This window comes from Sarcophilus harrisii, chromosome 1 (genome assembly GCF_902635505.1).
Source record: "Sarcophilus harrisii chromosome 1, mSarHar1.11, whole genome shotgun sequence".
In the NCBI taxonomy this organism is placed as follows: domain Eukaryota; kingdom Metazoa; phylum Chordata; class Mammalia; order Dasyuromorphia; family Dasyuridae; genus Sarcophilus; species Sarcophilus harrisii.
This window is the reverse complement of record NC_045426.1, coordinates 509,502,762-509,528,329: the sequence shown is the minus strand read 5'-3', so window position 1 is coordinate 509,528,329 and position 25,568 is coordinate 509,502,762. Positions and strand designations below refer to the sequence as shown.

The window sequence follows — 25,568 nt, the reverse complement described above, 5'->3', positions numbered from 1 at the left end:
CTGGATTTTCTGGGACTCATTCATTTCAATTTAGTGAGCATAAAAAGTAATCCCTAGCTTCAAAAAGCTTACCTTTACATTCTGCTACTGAGATAATGACAAACACAACAGTGAAATCTCATTCATGAATAAAACAAGGATATTAATAATCATTAAGTGCCCACTGTATCAGGCACTGTAATAAGTGCTTTACAAATATCTTATTTAATCCTCACAACAACGCTGAAAAGAAAATGGTATTATTATCCACATTTTACAGCAGAGAAAACTGAGGCACACAGAAGTTAAAAACTATCCAAAGTCACAATTCTTGATGCTGTATTTGAACTCAGATCTTCCTGACTCCAGGCCCAATACTATTTCCACTATTTCATCTAGCTGCTTCAAAGAAAAATAATTGTAAACTCTCTTTTGAAATGTATGCATGCCAAAAAATAAAAATAAATAAAAGTCCCATGTGAGATAGATTAAAAATTTATGCTTATTGATTATTGATTTTTTTCATTTAATTCAGAGCAAAATTTAGCTCTACTGAGATAAGGTGTCTGAAATATATATATATATATATATATATATATATATATATCAAAATAATGTGACAAGGATAGTGATCACTATGGAAAAAATCTTAGAGCAAACAAGTTATTCAAGTGAGAACATTTTCACTCAAGATATTCATTGTCATGTGAAGTATCCAACAAAGATCTTTCTATATATTCTGTTCTGGCTACAACCTTATTGGGTTGGAGTTGAAAAGAGAAAGACATGGATGGGGTTATAGAGGAAGATTAAAGAGGATATATATTATTAGACAAAGACAATGAAGGTTAGATGAAAGAATTTTAGTGAAGAATTTTAGGGTTTGTATTTCTTTTACTATCACTTGGCAACCTTAACATTAGTTGTGATTCAGCATCATAAATTTAGAGAATTGTTTCCAGATTGCTACATTCTCTTTCCGTTTAAAGCTGCTACTTATCAGCAGTTCACTGTGAACAGAAAATATTAAATTACAGCCTTGAAGTACTGAATTTGTAATGGGTATGTTGGAGCAACTTAAAATTATTTCTGCATCATTCTGCATAAGTGACTAAGGGTCTTAAGTACACATGTCATCATAGAAAATTGGAAGGACACCTAGGAGTCATCATCTGCTCTATGATCTATTACATGCCTTTGAAAACACAATTTCCTATATAAGAATAATAAAATAATCTTGTATCTCATAATGTTTAATCTTGTGAAATATAGGTAATTGACTTGTTTCCTCCCTCACAATTACTAGTAAAAAGTTAAGCTGATTTGAAAATTTTGGTGGAAAGTTTAAAACAAAACCATTCCCAACCATTGTCATAACATCCTATTTTCAGAGTTCTTTTATTTTAAAATAAATTTTGGAACTCTTTTCAAAAAAGAGAAAAGATAAATTTTCTGTGCTTGAATAATAGGTAAATTCCATGAGAAGCATTTTCAGAGGTTGTGTGCTTCCTTCGAGGCCTGTCATCTAGGAAAAATGCAATTTAATTCTTATGACATTGATCCAAGGTCATGATAACAAAATAGCTGTCTCTCTTTTTGATACATATGTTCCAGGCACTCTCTATTACAAGGTCTATGCTATTTGAATTTCTTTCAAAGTAAACTCATTCTCCATGGTCTCAGCCAGAAAGCATCTTGCTTCAGGACTGAAAGTAAGTTCATGCTTTTCTCATTTCATAGTTTTGTAGATTTTTTAGTCTGTTACTACCCAGAACCATTAAGAAGACTAAAGCAGGGAAAATTTTAAATTATCCACCAGTTAATTTCCTCAAATGTTTGCTTTTCCTTATTAAATGAGAAAAAAAATATTCTTTTTCCCTTTTCTCTCTCTGTCTCTCTTGTTTTTTTCTATCTTCTTGCTGTCTCTTTCAATATATTTCTGTCTCTTTGTGAGTGTCTCTCAAAATATTCCTTTAGTTTTTATTTCATTGCTTTTTCTCTATTTTCATCCAAGTTAGTTATCACGTCCTACATTAAAAGCAGGAGCTTTTGCCCCTGACTCCCAACTCTTGCCCCTGACTTTTGAAACTAAGAGGGAAAATTGTAGTCTTTTTGATCATGAGAAAGGATTGATTTCTTTTTGTTCACCCAATTCTTCTGGTATATAAGATATAACTAACTATAACTATATGATTATCAGGGATGTTGACTTTGGTGGGGGAGTTATTAATTTCTATTTTCGAGTCTCCTTAACAAAAGTCTTGTGTTATACTTCTGATCATCTTGTCCTAGTTAAGATCCTAAGTTAAGGTTAAGTTAAAACTTGAATGTTTCATTGACTGATTTGTAGTTATAAGGAATGTTACATAAAATTTGATAGAAATCAAAACATTACAAATGCTATTCCAGATTACTGATAACTGTAAATTAGACATAGATCTAAGCAGCTTATTGTTTTACAGTAATCATACTATGAGACGAGAATGAGGAGGAAAAGGGAAGTGTCAACAGGAAGGAGTAATGCTCATCACTCTTCCAGATTTAGGAATATTTTCCAAATACAGATCCTCAACTTTCTTTTTTAGAAAAAAATATCTGTTCTTTTTTTCATTCTTATGAAACTTTAAGATGTCTGGAACAGTGCTAGCAATAAACTCCTTAAATAGAATGGGAGAATAGGTATCCCCTGCTCTCTCCAAACCCCACTGGAAATCATGGAAAACCTTAAAGGTTGGCAGAAAAAGGGACAATAGTTTAGCTGGTAAATCAGCATGTACAATGGAAAATCCTACCTTTGAATACAGACATATTTTTTTTTGTGTTTTTTGGTGGGTTTTTTTTTTCAGAAATAAATTTTCCCATTAGCAATTTCAGGTTTATTCTTAAAAGGCGTGTGATAATGCAAAATTATATATATATATATATATAGAGAGAGAGAGAGAGAGAGAGAGAGAGAGAGAGAGACAGAGAGAGAGAGAGAGACAGAGAGAGAGAGAGAGATATGAATGGGGGGGTTCAAATAACATTATAATGTTTATCACTTGTTTCCTTCATCCTTGTCCCAAAAGGCTAATTCCTATACCTGCCTTTAATAATATCCAGACCTGCCTTCTCAAGAAACTAGTTTTACCAATTAGTCCCTGTGTCTTTGCCTCAGCTTCTCCACTGCTCCTTTCTCATATGCCTATGAACCTTAACTCTAATTTCAACTCAGTTTCATTGAATCAGAACTGTTTCCAGATTGCTATATTAATTTCTGCCTGAAGTTGTTATTTCTTTCCAGTTTATAATCAACAGAAAATACATACTATGAGCTCTAAACCACAGAATTTCTGTTAAGCATGGTAGAAAAACATATTATAATTTCTATATCATTTTGAATATATTACAGTTGGAATGGAGAGGAAAGAACAGATTATGATAAAATTTTCAATGAAAAGAATCATGATGACTTAATGATTAACTGGTTATGAAGAAATTAGTCAAAAATGACCCCAAGGACTCATGACTTGAAAAATAATGGTGCTTTGATTGAGATTTACTTCTAGAAAAACAAAAAAAAACATCCAATTAGTGGTGGGTATTTCTAGTCCTTTTTAAGGATTTTATCTGAAAGAAGTTGCTTATATAAATAGAGATTGTACATTTTAATACCAGGAAATTAAGAAATTTTCCAGCTTCCTGGAGAAATTGTACACCATACTGATAATTTCCCTACTGTTGTAGTCTTTGAGACTAAATATAGTATATGTGAAAGCTGAAGGGAGTGTGACAGCAGGGTGGGGAGTCACACTTTTAATGATCATTATAAGGTACTAAAGTTCTAACTCTAATGCCTGATTTCTCTCAAATGGTGTAGTTCAATCGGCACTTTATTCCATTTTTTTCCCTAATGTTAAGTGCTTATGCCTGTATTACACCATAATTCTATTCCCATCCCCATAATAGTTTCCAATCACCCCAGTTTGGAAAGAACATTCAGCATTTTGTAACTTGTCAGGGTCAGGTACCTTTAACTCATTTCTCGGAAGAAATTACATAAAGGGGCAAATGATGTTGTCAAAGACCAAAAGATGTGTCCCCTTCTTCATAAAATTAACCCACCTAACATCTGCAGATACAGGAATAATTTAAATTTGCTGCATGCTGCACATTTTATGGAAATCAGTGATATAAAAGAAGAAAAGGAAAATAATTTAGAATGCACAAAAGGAGAAAGTCAAGGAGATAATGTCCTTTTAGATGAGTGTCTAATAATTGAGAAAATATCAAACATTTAGAACTGGAAGAGATCTCAGAGACCATTTTGTCTAGCCCCCTCATTTCACAGATGAAGAAACTGAGTTCCAAGGTCACACTGGTAGTAATAATAATGTTTCTATTCAGGAATTTTCAGTCATATCCAAGTTTTCATGACTCTATGTGGGCTTTCATGGCAAAAATAATAGATTTTTTTTCCATTTCCTTGAAGAAACTGAGACAAACAGCATTCAATGAGAGACTTGCCATGGGTCACACAGCTATTAAGTATCTCCGGCCAGATTTGAACTCAGGAGATGACTCTAGGTCTGGCCCTCTATCTGCTGTTCCCCCGACTGTCCCAATAATAATAATGCTCATATTTATATAGTGCTTTAAAACTTACAAAACAACCACTCATTTTCTAGCCTTCATTCTAAAGACTAAGAGAGGTAATTGAGAGTCACATAGCCAGTAAGTTTCTTAGTCATTATTTTAATCCAAGTTTTCCTAACTCCAAGTCTAGTGTTCAATCCACTGTCACCTACTTACCTAGATTACAAATCCATATATGTAGACCTATAATTTCATTTACATATGGAACTCCTGGTATGAAAACTCCCTGAACCATAACTAATGGTAACTCATATGAATTTATAATCCTAGAAAGTAGCCTAACATATCAATTGATTGACATATAAAGATTAAATGACTCATCCATAGTCATATACTAGCATGTGTAAGTCAGGACTTCAATCCAAGTTTTTTTTACTTTCACATTAGGATTCATTGAAGGGAAAGAAATAGGCATTTATTAAGTGCCTGCTGTGTATCAGGCACCATACTAAGTCCTCTTGCAAATAATATTTTATCTAATCTTCATAACAGCCCTATGAGGTAGATATTATTATTATCCCCATTTTACAGTCGAAGAGACTGAGGTTAAGAAAGTTACATAGAATTACACAGCTAGTGCTTAAAACCAGATTTAAACTCAAGCCTTTATGATCCCAAGCCCAGAGCTCTATCCATTGTGCCATCTAGCCACTTGAAGAAAATGAATATATTTACTTTGAAGAAGAAAAGACTTCAGGGGATGTGATGTCTTTTTAAAATTTATTTCCACTAGTTACATGTAAAACAATTTCTTTTGTTATGTATGTACATTCATTTTTATATGTTTCTGTAGGAATTGTCTTGGAAAAGAGACAATGAAACAAAAGGGGAAAACCATAAGAAAAAAAAATGGAAAAAAGTGAACATAGCATGTGTTGATTTACATTCAGTCTCCTTAATTCTCTCTCTAGATGCAGTTCTATACAAAGTTTATTGGGATTGCCTTGGATCACTAAACCACTGAGAAAGTCTGTCATAGCTGATCATTGCACAATCTTGCTGTTCTTACATACAACATTTTCCTAGTTCTGCTTGTTTCACTCAGCACATGATAGATATCTTAAAGTATTAGACAAGCTATCATATAATAATAGTAATATCTAGCATTTATTTGGCATTTAAAGATTTACAAAGAGCTTTATAAACATTATCTCATTTGAGCTTCATAATAATTATGGGAGGTAAGTGCCATTCTACCTCTCACTTTGTACATAATAGGAATCAAATATAATAATATATGTAAAGCACTGTACAACTTTAAAGCAATACAAATTTAGCTATTGTTCTGACAATAAATGTTTATTGATTTTTTTTACACACAAAAGGAATTTAATAAGTATTTGTTGAACTGAATTTATAAATTAATGCAACAACTAATACTGGGACCAAATTCTTAGGTAGGTTATTCTTAGCTCTTTCTAAATTTGACCAAAACAATAGCAGTAGTCTTATTTACCACCCCTTGAAAAAAATAAACTCACTGAGAGTAGGAAGTATTTCAGTTTTATCTCTATGTCCCAAGTGTGTAGCACAATGTCCCTGCCATCTTGCCTCAGGCATTTACTAAGCCTGTATCCCTAGGCAAGTCCCTTAAGTCTTCCTTGGTTATCCCACTATAAAGTGGGATAAAAAGAGCATCTACCTCCTAGGGTTGCTGTAAGAATCAAAGAAAATAATATTTTTAAAACTCTTTGCAAACCTTAACATGCTAGATAAATGTTGGCTATCTTCACCACTACTACCATCATCATTATTAAACATCTAGTTATATCTCTAAATCTCCTCCAAAATAAGTATTATTTCCTCCAGGCTTCTGGATGCCATGGTGGATAGAGCACTGGACCAGGAATCAAGAAGACTTGAGTTCAAATCTAGCCTTAGATACTTACTAGTGGTGATTTTGGATAAGTATTTTTTTCACTTTTTATTTTCAAAACACATGCAAAGATAGTTTTCAACATTTACCTTTGCAAAACCTTGTATTCCAAATTTTTTTCTCCCTCCCTTCCCCACCTCCTTCCCTAGATAGCAAATAAACCAATATATATTAAATATGTGCAATTCTTCTATACATATTTTCATATTTATCATGCTGCAAGTGTGCAAGCAAATAACAACAAAAAGTGAAAACACTATGCTGTGATCCACATTCAGTCACCATAATCTCCCTCTGGGTGCAGATGGCTCTCTTCATGGTCTTCATAAGACCATTGGAACTGGCCTGACTCAATTAGCTGTTGAAAAGAGCCATGCCCATCAGAATTGATCATCTCATAAATTTGTTGTTGTTTACAATGTTCTTTTGGTTCTTTTCATTTCACTTGGCATCAATTCTCTCCAGGACTTTCTTAAATTAACCTGCTGATCATTTCTTATAGAACAATAATATTTCATAACATTCATATTCCAAAACTTATTTAGCCATTTTCCAACTGCTGGGCACCCATCCAACTCAGTTTCCAGTTACTTGCCACTACAAAAAGAGCTGCTACAAACATTTTGCACATGGGCATCCCTTTCCCTTTTTTATACTTTAATAGCCCTTTGGCTATAATTCTATATTGCTCCTAGATAAGTAATTTAATCTTTATTTGCTTCAGTCTCCTGAACTGTAAAATGAGGTATTATAATAATAATAATCATGATGATTATGATGATGATGATGATGATGATGATAATAAAATGGATAATAATAGCACCTACCTCACAGTGTTGTCGTGAGGACATGATGAGGCAATATTTACAAAAAAAATTTAATATCATGTCTGGCACAGAGTAGACAGTTAATAAATGCTTATTCCTTTCATTTCTCTTTAATAGATGCTAATATAGAATATTTTATACCTCACTATTCATGTGAGAATATTTCTCTATGTGCTCCAATTTGTGTATATCTTTCCCAAAGTTTGGGACACAGAATGGACTCTAAAGGTAACTTTACTAGAGCTCATTGTGTAGCAGAATATAACCTTCCTCATCAATATACTATAGCTCTCAATTCAGCCTAGGAGAGCCCTAGCTTTCTGACTTTCAAATAACACAACTGACTGATACTGACTCTCCAAATAGTTTTCATATGAACTATATGAACATCCCAGATTTTTCATCCAGTTCATCTTTATGTCATGTACAAATCTGACATTTTTATCTTTTATAACTTCTTGAAGTTATAAACATGTTGAACATCACAAAACTAAGGACAGGTTCCCAGGATGCTACATCAGAAACTACCTTCCAAGCTGACATCAACCCATTAATGACTCTTCTTTGGTCATTCATTCATGAATATGCCTCTATTTTGTACACAAGATCAGAATGAGGGAGGAAAAAAACTAATACCTTGCTGAAATCTAGGTATATAGTGTCTTTATCTTTCTTCTAATTTACCAATGTAGTTATATTAATAAAAAAAAAAAGTACTTTGTTCCCCCTTCCCTAAGAATTTCTGATGCTGTGGCTTGAGGACTGATTTTCTTAAGGCTTAAAAGGGGAAAGGGAATATGGAGCTGCATCAATTATTCAGTGTATTCCTGTTGTTCAGTAGATGTCACTTTCTTTGAGTGGTGGACTAAATGATCTAAAGTTTCTGTTATTCAATCTTTTTTGTTTGTTTGTTTTCAGTTGTCTCTGACTCTTCTTGACCCCATTTGGGGTTTTCTTGATAAAGATAATGGAGTGGTTTGCCATTTTCTTCTCCAGCCCATTTTATAGATGAGGAAACTAAGACAAAAAGAATTAAGACACAACTAATAAGTGAGGGGTGCCATATTTGAACTCAAGAAGATGAGTTTTCCTGAATCCAGGCTGAGTGCACTATCAAGCTGCCACTAAAATTTCTCAAGTGCATTAAAAGACTTTCTTGAAAGGCTGCAATATTGCTCCCTAGCCTCCTCCACCAATCCTGAAGTTTCAAGAAATAGGGTTATTGAGCTCTAGAATTAAGCTAAGAATTATAAGAAATATTAGTTAAAACATTGATATAGAAAATCTCTATTTTGTGCCAAATCATAATCTCCACAACATCTATTTGAATTTTCCTCACTTACATCAATTACTTAGTATTATTTTTAATACATTAAGATCACATAGCTTATTCAACATAAGAAGAAAGAAAAGAAATTGCTCAAATATCCTGTAAGGAGCTGTCTGACTATGTTAATCTCCTAAACCTCCTTTTATTTGTCCTTCAGATCTTCAAGGGGTCCTGAGGAGAATTTCCATATTCCCTACACCTACAGACCATAGAAAAGAATTGAGGAAGTAGAAGTGTGCTGAGGATTTGTAATTCAACAAAAACTGCTAGAAAAACTAGAAAGTAATCCAATAGAAATTAGGTATAGACAGATATCTTATAACTTACAACAAGATAAACTGTGACTTAAACATAAAAGTCATTGCATAAACAAATAAAGAGATGCAAAAAATAAATTATCTTTCATATATCTGGATCTATGTTTAGGAATGACTCATGAACAAAAAAAAAGATAAAGAGGATCGCAGAGTATAACATTTTAACTATATAAAGTTATATATATATTTTACATAAACCAATACAAACTAAGACTAGACAGGAATCTATCAACTAATGGAAAAACTCTTTGTAATAAGATTGCCTGACTGATTGAAAAAAAAAAAAAAAAAAAAAAGAACTGATTGAAAATTACAAGCCTAAGCATCATTCACCAAGAGATAAGTGGTCAGTGGATAAGAAAGAGAGCAGTTTTCTAAGGAACAAATCCAAGCTATCAACAACCAAATACAATATACAATAGTTACTTAGCAGTTCTAAGGTTCATATATCTGTGCATTAGGTGAACAAAAATAATTTTTAAAAAATGAAAATTGTTAGAAAGACTGTGGGAAAACAAGCACAGTAATGCACTATTGATAGAGCCATGAATTGGTATAGCTTTTCACGAGATCAATCTGGAAATGTGCCCAAGAAGTGCCAATTCATTTATAAACTTGCCTTCCAATGCTGTACTAAAGTGAAAGTCCCTAGAAAACATTGCTGAATAAGGAGACATTGATCCCCACCCTAACAGGCTCCTCTGTCATTGTCACAGCACAGATGGTGAGGTTATTACAAGTTCCCCATTTTTCATGTCTCAGGATTTGCTTTATACATTGAACTAGAAAGATCACTTAAAGCTCTATCAATCAGTGAGTGACATGATTTCTGGTAGAAATAAAAAGTTGAGCTGATCAACATTCCCCTCACCAAACTATTTTTAAAAAATTTTATGACTACTTTGTGATGCAGCTGAGATTCCCAGATGGTCTTATTCCAGAGTTTCTCACTTCACAGTTCTCAAAGCCAGGATTGCTTATGCAGTATTCATACACTCCCAAATCAAAAGCCTCCAATTCTCTTTCTACTAGAGTTACTTAGTGTTCACTGAGGGTTCCCACTTTGATTCCTACTCATCATTCTGCCCAGAGGAATAACTTCCATTCCCAGAGTTCTCTTGATGTGGGAGATTGAAAGCTTAAGAAATTCCATCCACTTCCATGAATATGAGCTCTTTAGGGACAAAGATTTTCATTTTGTTTTTCTATATTTAAAACCTACCTGAATTTTGAGTCAATTTATTCTCTACTTTTTCCTTTTCTCTTCTAGAAGTACACTATAATAATACATATTCAGCAAATAGCTGCCACTATCAATACTTTTAATCATTTATAGGACAGTTCAAGCACACCATTGATCTATTTCCATCAAAGCCCTGGTGGAGCTAAATTGAATCACATTTTATTATGTGCTTATTATGTGCTTTATGGGGCCACGAGAGGGTGCACTGGGTAGAGTGCCTAGTCTAGAGTCAAAAGAAAACTTCATCATCTTCATCATCTGGCTTCAGAACTTTCTAGCTCTGGGACACTGGGCAAGTTGCTTAACCCTCTTTGCCTCAGTCTGTAAAATGAATTATAAAAGGAAATGATAAACCACTCCAGTAACCCTGCCCAAAAACCCAAATGAGCTCATGAAAAATTAAACACGACTGAACTGACTCAAAATATCTGGCTAGCACTAAGTGAGTTGTGTAGCAATTACAAGGAGGCTAGGTGGTGAAGAGATTAACCATGAATTCAGGAGAACCTCAGAATCTTATTAGTTGTATGCCCCTGAAACACTGGACAAGTCACTTAACCCTGGAAAAAGAGAAGAAAAGAAAGAAGGAAGGAAGGAAGGAAGGAAGGAAGGAAGGAAGGAAGGAAGGAAGGAAGGAGGGAAGGAAGGAAGGAGGGAAGATTACAAAGACAAAAATGGAATATCCATATTAGGGAAGAGAACAGACCAGACATCACTTAGTCTCAGAATATCACCACCATGTTTTGGTATGGACACTTCTTCCTTTTCTTTCATCCTTTTCAGCTTCCCCTTTATGTGTTGTCTTCCCCATTTAAAATGTAAGTTCCTTGAGGACAGGGACTAGCTTTCCTTTGCTTACATTTGTAAATTTATCTTCTGCCTCCTGGTACACACAGTATTCAGAATATAATAATCATGTAATAAACACCTATTGACTAACAGCAGTTCCTGCTCTTAAGGAGTTTGCACTCTATTGAGGAAAAAGCAGGTATACATATAAGTAGACATACACAAAGTAAATAAAGTTTTAGAGAGCTATTTAGCAACTACAAATTGTCAAAGAGGTTTCAACTTGATGATGAGTGATGATGAGAGAGAGAGAGAGAGACAGAGACAGACAGACAGACAGACAGACAGAAACAGAAAGAGAGACAGAGAAACAGAAAGAGACACAGAGACAGGGAGAGACAGAGAGACAGAAAGAGAGAGACAGAGAAAGAGACAGAGACAAAGAGACAGAGACAGACAGACAGAGACAAAAACAGACAGAGACAGATAGACAAGGAGAGATAGAGACAGAGAAAGAGACAGAGACAAAGAGACAGACAGAGACAGAGACAGATAGAGAGACAAGGAGAGACAGAGAAGAGAAAGAGACAGAGACAAAGAGACAGAGACAAAGACAGAGGCAAAGACAGACAGAGACAGATAGACAAGGAGAGACAGAGACAGAGAAAGAAACAGAGACAAAGAGACAGACAGAGACAGACAGAGACCGATAGAGAGACAAGGAGAGACAGAGAAGAGAAAGAGACAGAGACAAAGAGACAGAGACAGAGACAGACAGAGACAGACAGAGACAGAGACAGACAGAGAGACAGGGAGAAACAGAGAGACAGAGACAGAGAAAGAGACAAAAACAGAGAGACAGACAGAGACAGAGAGAGAGAGAGACAGAGACAGACAGACAGACAGAGAGACAGAGACAGAGAAAGAACAGATCATCTACTGAGATCCTCAGTCCTGGTTCAGTAGCAGAGCAGACCAGTGAGGCAGCCTTCAGTCGCAGCTCAGAAAGCAAATTGCCAGCACAAGAAAACGGGCTGTTGCCTAGAGAGAACAGGTAGAGTTCCTCCCTGCTGTGAGCAACACACCACACTCAAGGGGCCCCTGTATTCAAAGCCAATGCTCAGAACCACACAGGAAGTGAGGGACAGCACCTCCTTTATCCCAGGAGCAGACATCAACCTTAACATACACCAAAGAGGAGATACAAAAAGAAAAGGAAAGAAAATGAACAAGAAATAGAAAAGAACCTTGACTATATAACACTACTATGGTGACAGGGAAGAACAAAACACCAACTCAGACAAGGACAAATGTGCACAGAGGTAATTACAAAGACTGATACGAATTGGACTCAAGTCCAAAGAGGCTTCTTTGAAGTGCTCATAAAAGATTTTAAAATCTTAAAATTTTAAAAATAAGAGAGGTAGGAGAAAAATGAGAAAAGAAGCAAGAAGCATCAATAAAAAGTCAACAGCTTGGAAAAAGAAGGCAATTTCTTAAAAAATACAATTGGCCAAATGTAAAAAATAATCCACTGAAGAAATCAATTCCTTAAAAAACACAATAGGCAAATCCACTGAAGAAAACAACTTGGAAAAATAGAATTAATCAAATGGGGGAAAAAATACAAAAGCTAATCACACATTAAAAATCAGAATGGGATAAATTGAAGCTAATGACTCTGTGAGACATCAAGAATCAAACAAACTAAAAAAATGAAAAAATGGAATAAAATGTAAAATTCCTCACTGGAAAAACAGCTAACCTGAAAAATAGATTTAGGAAAGACAATCTTAAAATTATTGGTCTACCTGAAGGCAATGACCAAAAAAAAAAAAAAGAGCCTAGATAGCATTCTTCAAGAGATTATTAAGAAAAAGTATCCTCTGTATGTGCATGAATGTTTGTGGCAGTCCTCTTTGTAGTGGCCAGAAACTGGAAATTGAGTGGATGCCCAACAATTGGAGAATGGCTGAATAAATTGTGGTATATGAATATTATGGAATATTATTGTTTGGTAAGAAATGACTAGCAGGATGATTTCAGAAAGGCCTGGAGAGACTTACATGAACTGATGCTGAGTGAAATGAGCAGGACCAGGAGATCATGTACACTGCAACAACAATACTACACGATGACCAATTCTGATGGACCTGGCCATCTCCAGCAATGAGATGAACCAAATCAGTTCCAATAGAGCAGTAATGAATTGAACCAGCTACACCCAGCGAAAGAACTCTGGGAGATGACTATGAACCAGTCCGATTCTTTTTGTACATCAAAATAACTGTTTGGACATGTATATTTATATTGTATTTAATTTATACTTTAACATATTTAACATGTATTGGTCAACCTGCCATTGGGGGGGAGGGGTTGGGGAGAAGGAAGGGAAAAATTGGAACAAAAGGTTTGGCAATTGTCAATGCTGTAAAATTACCCATGCATATAACTTGTAAATAAAAAGCTATAATAAAAAAAAAAAGAAAAGAAAAAGAAATCTACCCAGCCAGTAGATCAGCCCAGAAGACCCAACTAGAGTCTTCATAGCTATCTCTTGACATCACAATGGAATATAATCAATTAATCAATAAACATGTATTAATGAATTTCCAAGTGTAAAAAAAAAGAATCTATTGATCACCTCTGGAAAGAGATCTCATAAGGAAAAGCCCAAGGAAGATTATTGCAAAACTCCAGAACTATAATCTCAAGGAAAAAAATTCTGCAAGATGCCAGGAAATAAAAAAACAATTCAAGTATCAAGAAACAACAGTCAGGATTGCTCACATCTGACAGCATCTACAATAAAAGATCAGAGGGACTGTAATACCATATTCTGAAAGGGAAAGGGCCTAGGGTTACAATCAAGAATTAACTACTCAGCAAGACCCACCATCATCTTTTAGGATAGGAGATGGATCTTCAATGAAGTGAAAGATTTTCAATCATTTTTATTGAAAAAAATCAGAATTAGGGGCAGCTAGGTGGCACAGTGGATAGAGCACCAGTCCTGAAGTCAGGAGAACCTGAGTTCAAATCTGGCCTCAGACACTTAACACTTCCTAGCTGTGTGACCCTGGTCAAGTCACTTTAAAAAAAAAAAAAGAAAGAAAGAAAGAACCAGAACTAAACTAAACCCAGAAAATTTGATCTTCAAATATAAGATTCAAGAGAAATATGGAAAGCTAAACTGGGGGAAAAAATAATTTAAAGGTTAAACTATTTACATCAGCAGATGGAAAAATGATATCTGTAACTCTTGAGAACTATATCTATTATTAGGGCAATTAGAGGGGACATCACATGAACAAAGTGTGTGATTGTGAATGAACTTTGATGTGATGATATCAAAAAAAAAAACATTAAGAGGTAGAAAAAGGGTTATAGTAGGATAAGAGAAAAAGAGAGTAAGAGTCAAATTAAATTACATAAAAAGACACAAAAGATGTATTACAATAGAGGGAAAGAAGGGAGGGGAATGAGCATTGTCTGAAGCTTGCTATCATCAGTTTCTTGGTTTTGCTCACTTTACTCTCCATTATTTCATACAAATCTATATATGTTTTTTTAAGATCGCCAAGCTGATAGTTTCTTACAGAACATCTTATACAATGTCCCATAGATATTCCAAACTTCAAAATTTCCGAAGAGATCTCTTGCTTCATTCTTTCCATCTTTTCTATTTGAGGCATTTAGAAGGCAAAGAAGCAAAGAAATTAATGAAGGTGAAGAACTCTAAACTTGCACTCAGGACTTTAACTCAAATCCAATCTTATAGACTTGCTAGCTATGTAACCTTAAGGAAATTACATAAGCTCTCTCTACCTCCGTTTCCCCTACTGTAAAATAGAAATAATAATAAAAACTTCAAAAGTTGTTGTGAGAATCAACTGAAGTAATATTTGAAAAATGCTTAAAATGATGCTTGGCATATATTATTTCATTAATAAACACTTGTTTCCTTCCTTCTTTTTCTCCCTTCTTTCCTATTATTATGAAGGACACCACCATCCTCTCAACCACCTAGGCTTTCAATCTCTGTCAGCCTCCATTCTTCATTCTCACTCCCTATATATCTAATTAGTTATCAAATCTCATGACTTCTCCCTTTAAAACCTCTCTGCTAATGTCTCTTCTCCACTTACATGGGAATAACCCTAATCCTGGCCCTCATTATCTCTCTTCTGCACTATTTAAATAGCTTTCTATTTGGTTTCCCTGCTTCAAACTTCTCCACACTCCAACCCTCCTCCACTTAACAGAAGAGGGAAAGAGAAAAGAAATGCAACTAAATTTTTTTAAATGAAATAAGTAATCTAAAATAAAGCCTCCAAACTTGTAAAAAAAAAAGTTGATGAAGGGATCAGTGGATAAAACGGGGAAGAGAGCTGTATCAAAGTAGTTTTATCAAAGCTAATCAAAGGGACAACATACTAACTTAAAGGAGAAAGAGGAATAATTTTTTTAATGATTGAATATGATGGGATCTTCCTGGAGAAAGTCACTCAAACTCTTTGAAATTTACTTGCTAATAAGAATAACAATACTTCCATTACTTGTCTCATGAGGTTACTGTGAAGAAAGCACTTTATAAATATGAATTATATGCAGATGTCAATTACTATCATCCTTGTGTCATTGATTGTCTATCAATATCAGAGCCAATAAGCATTATAGGAGTTCTGATGTGAGAGAAATCATTTTGGGATGTCATTAGGGAAGATTTCAAGAAGGAAAAGGATCTTGAAGGATGGATAGCATTTAGATGGGGAAGAAGAAGAATAAGGAAGTAGGATTGTAGTAGGAAGAAGTAGGAAGAGGATTAAACATAAGCAAAGCAAGAAGGCAGTAATGCAAGGGCATCTTCAAAAGACAACAAGTTATTAGTCTAATTTAAATGGGGATTTTGTGTACAGGTGTATTGGGAAATCTGATTATGAATATAGATAGTAGGTGGTCTTAGATGTTATGTTAGAGAATTTTAACTTTCTTTGGAAGGAGAATAAGTAGCCTCTCAAATATTTTGAGCAGCAAGCACCAAGAGTAAGATAGGGAAATATTTTTTTTTTCTGTTGGTTGTTTGAAAGATGGATTAGAATAGGAAAAACCTAGAGATAAGGTAATGAGGGTGTCATGTCAATAGACAATTTATTAAAAATTGGGACTTTAAATTGCAATACACTTTCCCATCTCCAACATACCAGCAATTACAGGCATTCTTTTAACAAAATTTAGTTGATAATTAGGCAATTTAAAAAGAGATGATATAAGGAAATTCATATAAAGTGACAGCATGGTCACCCTATTCAAGCCCAGAACTTAAATTGATTATATATTTGTACATAATCTATACATCATTTGCTTGTTTTAATTTTCCAGGTCTTACAAATGCCCTGTTTGGAATTCAACAGTTTTCATTTGCACTGCTCACATTCAGTATTACATATTGTCCTAATAGGCTCTGATACTTTTTTCCTAGGCCCATATATCAATCATCCTCAAGTTCTCCATAAATATTTTCTAAATTGTCTAATGAAAATGAAAATACAATAACATATAAGAAAAGAAAGAGGATGGTAATTTTCTTTTTAAACTGTTCCCAATATCCATTGGGTCAGTGGTGGTTTTGTTTACACCTAGCACCAGAATTTGTTTTCATTATGACCTCAAGCTCTGTGGAGAATAGATCAAAAGTTCAACCACTCTCCAAAACCTTATTCTGCTTTCAAATACTTCCTTTAAATATAACAACCACACCTAACTTCTCAGACTTTACTTTCATGGAGTGATGATTCCAAGAATATTGTTTATGAGAATTTTATTTTCTATTTTAAAAAAGGACACAACGATGAATCCTTGGGCTAACTTCAAAGGTAGAATGTCACAACAGGAGCAGAACTTTCAGAAGATAGATTGATTGTACTTTAGCAAATCCCAATTGCAGATAAATGTGGTTCTTACTTTTTGAAAAATATTAGCTTCCTTAGTCAGAAAATTATACTGCTTCTTTTGGAGATACTTAATACAAACAAAAGACAAGCATCAGGCAAATCCATCATCTCCACTTTCATAATTGGAGCTTTCATCTTAATTTGGATTAAATAATATTATTTGTATAAGTATGGGGGATATTTCTTTCAATTTTTGTATGTATAATGCAATTCAGAGGCAAATATTCTATGCATAATTATGACCAGGTTCTCTACAACCAAAAATATCATCCATATGTATATCACATAGTGAATTGAAATGTTAATGATTGAATTAACGATAGTTCAAATAAGTTTTACCTTGAGGGGAAAAGATTTTTTTCAAAAAAAAATCAAAACCCATATTTTTCTTTCATTTAATGATAAAAAAATAACCTCCCAAGATATTCTCAGCAGCATCCCTAATGAGCCCCAGGATATTATAATTCTACCAAACATAATGTTATAGACTTATCCTTTCATGAAGTGATCTTCTGGGACTCTGAGTTTTCCTCCTTTCTGTGATAAAATTCTTTTGCTAAATTTAAATATTAATAGATGCATAACATGTATAATATATTGTATCACCAATTCAACAAACTTTAAAATTCTAAAGCCCTGCAACAGAGTTGAATTAAGAGAACCTATAAATACACATAACCATGGGGAATTGCATTTCCAACTTTTGGAAATCAATATTCACTCACCTCCAACATTACTTAGGCTACTATAAAGGAAATTTCTCAAGGCTTAATTTGTATAGTCTTTAAAACACAGAGATAAATAAAACTATAGGAATGCCTGATGAATTATACAAAGTAAGGAAATTAACCTAAGGAATCTTCTCAGAACCATTGTACTGTAATCAATATTATTGACTTCTCCAGCTCATTGTCCAAATCTCAGAGCTAGGAGTTTGCATCAGAGTTATTAGGAAAGGGAATTCATTTCATTCAATACAAATGAAAGTTTAGCTTCTATTCTCCAAATTCTCAATTCATAAGTGGTCACCTTTATAATGTGTCCACATATTCAACTTATATTTATGAGTGTTTAAAGGCTATATAGCATTGTAAAAGCTACTGAAGTATAAAACAAGAAAGAATAAAGTACTTGCCTTCAAGTAGATGGATGAATTATGTACATTTTCTTATCTTCAAAATAACTGTGTGTTTTTTCTGAATTAAAAGTTAGAACACAAGATCTGACAATATTTTTCCCTAGATGTATAAATTTATGAAAATATTGACCCTCCTGCCTTGTCTCTCTCCTCATCAGTTCATCTCCTATCTAGGTACAAAATTGATATTCCTAAAGCACGGGTCTTAGTAAGACTCTTATCTCCTGCTCAATAAATCTTATTGACTCCCTATTAGTTATGATTTTTTTTAATCTCCTATTCACAATATGGTTTTGATTGACCAATGTAAGCTTATTTCATATGTTCCCCTCCACACATTCTCTGGTCTATCTAAAATGACATATTTGCTATAATCACTACTTGACATCCCATCTCACATCATTGCCTTGCACAAATTATTCCACTAATTTTGAATATACTCCTTTCCCACCTTCACCTCTTATAAATCCTACTTTCTTTCAGAATTCAATTCAATTATTACTTTTCCAGAAGATGGGTTATGAAATCTCCAGTAATTAGTAACCCTCATCTATCACCACTACCCCCAAATTACCAAATATATACCTATCTGTGAATATGTCGCTTTAATATTACAGAATTTGAATTGGAAATTACCTCAGAGGCTATCTAGTTAAGCTTGGAGAATAACAAAAATATGCTTTACATTTTATTTTAAAAGTAGCCTTTTCCTGAAGGCTTCCAATAATGGGGAGACCTCCCCTATCTAAAGTAGTTTATTCCATTTTCAATTGGTCTAAATTCTTAGAAAATTTATTTTACATTAAAACTAAATCTTCCTCTCTGTAACACTCACACATTGATCCTTATTCTGCCTTCTAGGTCCAGCAGGACAAGTCTGATCCTTTTTTTTTTTTTTTTTTTTTTTTTACACTGTAGCCCTTCAAAGAAATGAATTGCTATCTAACTATAACTACTCTATTTTTTACTTGTGAAATTGATTTCTTAATCTAAGATCTTTTATGATCCCTACTAAATTTATTAAATGCCATCTTATTCAATTTAGTCTAATAGTTACCTTACTCACATAATTTCGAATTCTGACTATCTAAGATGTGACTAAGTTTCCTGTGCATAAACACTGGTCTACTGAGACAGCTTTCTTTCTTCCTTCTCCCTAGAATTATTTCTCTTTGTATAGCCAGAATGTCATTTTGAAGACCTTTTTATCCTTCTTTGACTGACTTTCCCTGTATAATTTTTGTCCAGAAAATCTTTTCTAACCTTTCTCTGAAATCTTTAAATATATACTTTTCAGTTATTATTTGTCAAAAACTTGAAAATTATAGCAAAATGTAATGATTTCTAGAGAAAACAAAACATAATGTTTGAGTCAGAACTATAGTGAGAAATCTAGTGTATCTATGGTTCTCCCTTACAGAGTTTACTCTAAAGGTTAATGCCCTTTATCACTTTGGAATTTGAATTAAGTGTAATTTCACAGATTCACTATCTGGAGTCCCTTTTGTTAGAAGATCTGAGAGATAAATGGTTAGAAAATCCACCATGATGATAATGTTTATTCATTCAGTCAAACGTATTGAGTATACATTACATAAAAGGCACTATACTAGGTTAAGGAAGATAAATGAGACTCCATGACTTCCCTCAAGAAGTTTAGAATTTTGGACAGAAGATAAAAACATTCCAATTACTATCATATGTGGGACAATGGACTATGTGCAGAAGGGAAGTACTAAGTATCAAGATAAATGCTATATTTTGGGTCAAGTTATATTTTTACTAGTTATAGAAAGATCAGCTACTCAGGAACATAATATAACACATATTAATTAGGTTATATCTCTAAAGGCACTGAAGATGTCTATGTTGTTAAATATTGAGTCTTAACTAGTTCATAAAGTGTATTGAGGTTTTTAGGCACTCAAAATTATAAATTAAAATATCATTTTGGATGACCTGGCTATTAGTTGGTAAATTGTTTGACCATAGCCTTAGCTTTAATTTTTAAAATGAGTTTCATCATCCAAAACAGCCTCCAAAATTTGGAATTCTCAGTCCCCTTCCTTTAACCAAACATGCTATTAACCCATATCTTTCTAGGCTGTATGGAGTGAGGGAGTAGAGAAGTGCAGGAGGGAGGGGGGAGAGAGAAATTTAAAGAAAGAAAGTGACTCTAGTCTGAATATCTGGAGTAATTGCCACAGTTTGAATGGTGTTTGTACTTTCACTCCATGAACCTTATCCAGTCCCATTTGTGCTGGACAATTAATGATCAAGGAATAGCTTTTACTTTTTATACTAATAAAGGAGGGATATCTTTATAGGGCCCTTATTATTAAAAGATTAAGGTGTCTAAACTCCATCATTGCCTCAGGCAAGAAGCAAACTCCAGTGCTGAAAAATCAGACACAATTTAATGTGTCCTACTTTGAATTAAGATCTGTATAAAGTTTAATCCTGATTAATTCTGCTTTATTGACTCTATTAAATGATGACTATATCATTACATACACAGTAGGTGCTCAATAAAACCTTATTGATTGATAATAAAATGACATCAAAGAAAAATGTTAGCTTGACAGAAAACTAACTTATGTATTATTAAATCTTAGTCAACTCCTAGAAAAAGCCAAAGTTAGTTTACAAACATACTGATTCACTCTGTTGAAGAGCAGCTTTCAAGTTTATTTTCTAAAATGTTCTGTTTATCCTTTATTTCAGCAATTGTTTCTCCATCTGAAGGTATTCTCCTCAAAGTAAGGCTGTTTGCTCCCATCATTTACAGGTCATGGTGAAATCCTGATTCTGATTGTGCTGAAGAAAAATCAAAAGTGTTTTCAAGGAAAACTCTTCTTTTAAGGATTATGAGTATTCAGGATTTCATTCAGCAGTGAGCTTCTAGAATCTCACATTCACTTTCCCCTCCCTCCCATAGAAATGAGGAAAGTTGATTGGTGATTGATAGGATAGGTGATAGGATCTCTGAGAGGCAAAGAAATTGATTATTTTTAATTCACAATTAAATATTCTGCAAATCATTAACATGGTGTGATACAGTGGAATAAGACTAACCTTAGAGTTAGTCATTCAGCCCTTTATTAAGGGTCTACTAAATTCCAGCTATTATATTAAGTGCTGGGGATACAAAGAGAGGGAAAAGATAGTCCCTGCTCTGGACTTACAGTATAAATGAAGTCAGGAAGACTAAGTTTCAGTTCCTGCCTCTGACATTTACTGTCTATGCATCCTTGTTCAAATTACTTAACTTTTTAGTTCTTCAAACAATTTCCTAAGCCATATCTACTAAGTAATAACTCTTTGTGATAAACTTATCCTTCAAGATTACTGCCAATATTTGATGATTATTATCATGATATGCCCTTTTCCATAAATATACAGCACATAATTCTTGCACAGAACTGTCTTTTTATATTCATTCATAAATGTGCTTTGTAACCCAAAAGGAAAAAACATCAGTATTTGAGATCTTTGCTCTAGGATTGCTTTTTTCAATTTCTTTCAATTTGAAGTAACAACAATGAACAGAAGTGGATACTATAGAACATTTTCCACAGAGTAAATCTTTAGATTGTAAGAGTCCTGAGGGCAGAAGTCTTTTGCCTTTTATATATATATATATTTATATATATTCTCCTATATATATATATATATATATATATATATATATATATATATATAGTGCCCTAGCACTAGCCTAGCATAGTTCCTACCATATAGTGGGTGCCTAACTTTTTTTTTCTTAGTTTAATGATTGCTCCTGATTTCAAATTCCTACTGAACAGAGGATTTGAGAAATATTTCAATTCAAAGTAAGCACCTTTGCAGAGGGAAGTTATCAGGTTCCCCAGAAAGAAAAAGGAAATGAAAATTTGGTATAGGGAAAAAGGAACCATAAGCAGATTTGCAAATATAATCGGATTTATATATCCTAAATCTAATAGGACACATAGCCATAGTACAAATTAATATATGATAGATAAGAGCATTCAAAAAGTCTAAGTAAACTATTATATAAAGTCCTGGAAAAGACAGTGAGGAATCAGAGAAAGCTTCTTGGAGGAAGTAGCTTTAAAAGTTTCTGAACTTTAAAAGGAATTGAACAAGCAAAAGAGGAAAGCATTCCAGACAAAGGAAAAAAAAACAAAAAAATTAATTAAAAAATTACAATTAAATTTTTTAAAAACCCAAAAATAAATAAATAAATGAAAGTTTAAAAAAATAACATTATGAACAGTGAAAAGAGAGAGAATTCATTCAAAAGACTACAGGTAGTCTAGTTTGGCTGGAGCATAGTGAAGTAATTTGAAATAAAGCTGGAAAAACAAGGTGGAACAACATTTTAGACTACCTTGAATGCCAAGAACTTTACTTGGTCTACACTAGATAACCACTGAAGAAGTTTCAGGAGGAAAAAAAGTCATCATCATATCTAAGCCCAAGAACATATTGGTAGAAATGGATGTGAAGGAGAGATTACAGTGGGAGAGAGTCATAATAGAAATACCTATTAAAAGATATTTATAATCATTCAAGTTGATGGTAAAGAAGGATTATATTAGGATTTGATAAGGAGACTGGGGAAGAAAAAGACAGAAACAAGGCAGAACTGACAGGACTTTGTAACTGATTAGATAGGTAAAGTGATAGAGGGGAAAAATACAAAAGATTCAAACATGACAGATTGACTAATAATATAGGTGATGGAAATGTTAAAGTCAGATGAAGGAGCAGAATTTAAAGGAAAGACAATTAGTTTACTTTCAGATGTATTAACTTTGAGGTCCTACTACTAATTCCAGGAAAAAATATCCCTGAAGGCTGTTGGAGGAAAGGGGGTAAAAGTGTATCATTGCATTTCTCTCAAGTCCATGTGCCTCATAATTTTCATTAAATAGCTTCTTCCTTAACACAATTTTGTCTTTATTCGGGGAAGCTGAAGGTTCAGATACTCTAAGGGCCAATCCCTAAATTTTATAGTGATGTCAAGCTCAAATAGAAACTGATGTTTAAAGGCAACAGTTCACTTAGAAAACCACAAATTAACATTATCTGTGTTGTACTGTATTTTTATTATTATATTCATTTATTAAGCATTTCCTAATTATAATTTAATTTGGTTTGACCAGACTCTAGAGTATGCTTACGTTTGATATCTCTGGCTTAGAAAAAACAGAAATACTGGCTCTTAATAGACTTAGTAAATCTCACCAAAATACATATATAATATAGCCAGTATGGCAATGCTAGATGCTGGTGCTAGCTGCTCTGAGAGATATATAAAGCATAAATCCAGATACTTGTGATTATTTATATAGAGGACTGAGAGACTACAGAAGATACAACATAAAAGACAATAACACAATCAATCAGAAGCATTAAGTAGCTACAATACAAACACAAAAGTGAGATATTTTCTGCTCCCAAGGAGCTTACTCTAAAATATTGAAGAGATGGCTTTCAACTTTTTCAAAGTAAATAGAGTATGATTTGTTCTGGGTTCTAAAGTGGTTTTTCCTAATTTCCCTTATGCAAACATACACAGTGACAATACTGAATAAAATGGGAAGATTTGGATGAGAGTCTGGAAAATTGTCATTCAAAAAAATTTAATTAGAAATATCAAATATTAGGATTGACTTAGTAGAGTGGAAATTTAAAGTTAAGGAGGTGGGATAGTTTGGTAAAAATAGCTTGTACAGTAGAAATCAAGAAAATGAAATTCCAATTCTAGTTCTACATATAGATGTATGACTAAATGAGCCATTGTCTCAGTTTGCTCATTTGTAAAATCAAAGTGTCCCACCCGTTGGTTCTCTAGATTTCTTTCAGTTCAGAAATTTTATGATTCTAATAGTCTGGATCTTTTTAATATTTTTGTTGTTGCAATTTAATTATTTGTGATCCTATTTGGGCTACTGGAATGCTTTATCCATGTCTCATTTTACAGATGAGGAACTGAGACAAATGGGATTCAGTGACTTGCCCAGAGCCTCATAGCTAGTAATTGTCTGAAGCTAGATTTGAACATAGGAAGATGAGTCTCCCTGATTCCAAGCAGGGCACTCCAACCAGTGCAGCATTTAGCTATGTCTGTTTATATTTATTGATTTGTTTTTGTGACTGGTATTTTTATGTGTTGTCCTTTAGGCAGAAGTATTTTTCCATCAAGCTCCCAGCAAGTGCTCCATTCAGAGGAGCTATTCCAAGTAACACATCGATTTTCCTGAGAAATCAAGCTTGAGTAACATCTTCACTTGAACACTAAAATAGGGAGAAATGCAGACAGATAGAGCTCATGAGTTGATTAAGATCCTGGGACATGGTGGCAATCCACCTGAAAATATCACTGAGAACTCTACAAATAATACAGACTGTGTCCCAGTTGTGGTCCCAGAAGAAGTGTTCTTCGCCATTTCCATCATTGGAGTTTTGGAGAATCTGTTGGTCCTCCTGGCTGTAATCAAAAACAGAAATCTTCATTCCCCCATGTATTTTTTCATTTGTAGTTTAGCTGTTTCAGACATGTTGGGAAGCCTATATAAAATCCTAGAGAACATCCTGATCATCTTCCGGAACATGGGCTATCTCAAGCCTCGTGGAGATTTTGAAACCAGAGCAGATGATGTTGTGGATTCCTTATTCATCCTTTCATTGCTTGGATCCATTTTCAGCTTATCAGTGATTGCTGTTGACCGCTACATTACAATTTTTCATGCTCTGCAGTATCACAGCATCATGACAATGAGACGTGCTATAAGCATCCTAGCAGTGATCTGGGCATTTTGTACAGGAAGTGGGATTACCATGGTTATCTTTTCCTATGATGTACCCACTGTCATCTCCTTCACTTCACTGTTCCCTTTGATGCTTGTTTTTATTCTGTGTCTATATGTGCATATGTTCCTCCTGGCGCGGTCCCACGCTAAGAAGATTACTTCTTTGCCCTCAAGTAGAGTGCACCCAAGAGCCAACATGAAAGGAGCCATTACACTCACCATCTTACTGGGCATCTTTCTTTGCTGCTGGGCTCCCTTCGTCCTCCATATCCTCCTGGTGACATTCTGCCCAAATAATCCTTACTGTGCCTGCTACCTGTCAGTCTTCCAGGTGAACGGAATGCTGATTATGTGTAATGCTGTCATTGACCCAATGATTTATGCTTTCCGGAGCCCAGAACTGCGGAGTACTTTCAAGAAGATGTTCTGCTGTTCTGGATGCAAATGTAATTATTAATCTTTGATCCAGAAAGAGCACATAACTGATTTCTACCTACCACTAAGTAGCTAACGAGTCATATGAATAAAAACCAAAAAGAAGGTCCAAAAGAAAGTTTCTTTTTTAACTGACAGCATATGGCAATTTCTCCCATCTTCAAGAATACTGAGGTGTCCACCATTCCACAGTCACGGGTTCTTAAATTGTTTTGAATTTCCAAAAATAAAGGAGCACACACTGA

At 34.0% G+C, this 25,568-nt stretch overlaps 1 protein-coding gene across 2 annotated transcripts; it reads left to right on the top strand.

The window, feature by feature from the left end:
• Positions 1-1,606: 1,606 nt before the first annotated feature.
• MC2R (melanocortin 2 receptor) lies at positions 1,607-25,568 on the top strand. 2 transcript variants are annotated; one of them, XM_031946684.1, is made up of 3 exons: positions 1,616-1,691; positions 20,813-20,833; positions 24,260-25,568. In XM_031946684.1, exon 3 carries the CDS (start codon positions 24,389-24,391, stop codon positions 25,343-25,345), a length of 957 nt encoding a protein of 318 aa, XP_031802544.1. In that variant the 5' UTR covers positions 1,616-1,691; positions 20,813-20,833; positions 24,260-24,388; the 3' UTR covers positions 25,346-25,568. The 2 variants fall into 2 exon arrangements, with proteins under 2 accessions (XP_003760133.1, XP_031802544.1); XM_003760085.2 differs by lacking the exon at positions 20,813-20,833 and having other exon boundaries at positions 1,607-1,691.

Bases quoted from the DNA above. Each gene is read 5' to 3' on its own strand.
- MC2R (XM_003760085.2), top strand. From the start codon at position 24,389: ATGCAGACAGATAGAGCTCATGAGTTGATTAAGATCCTGGGACATGGT.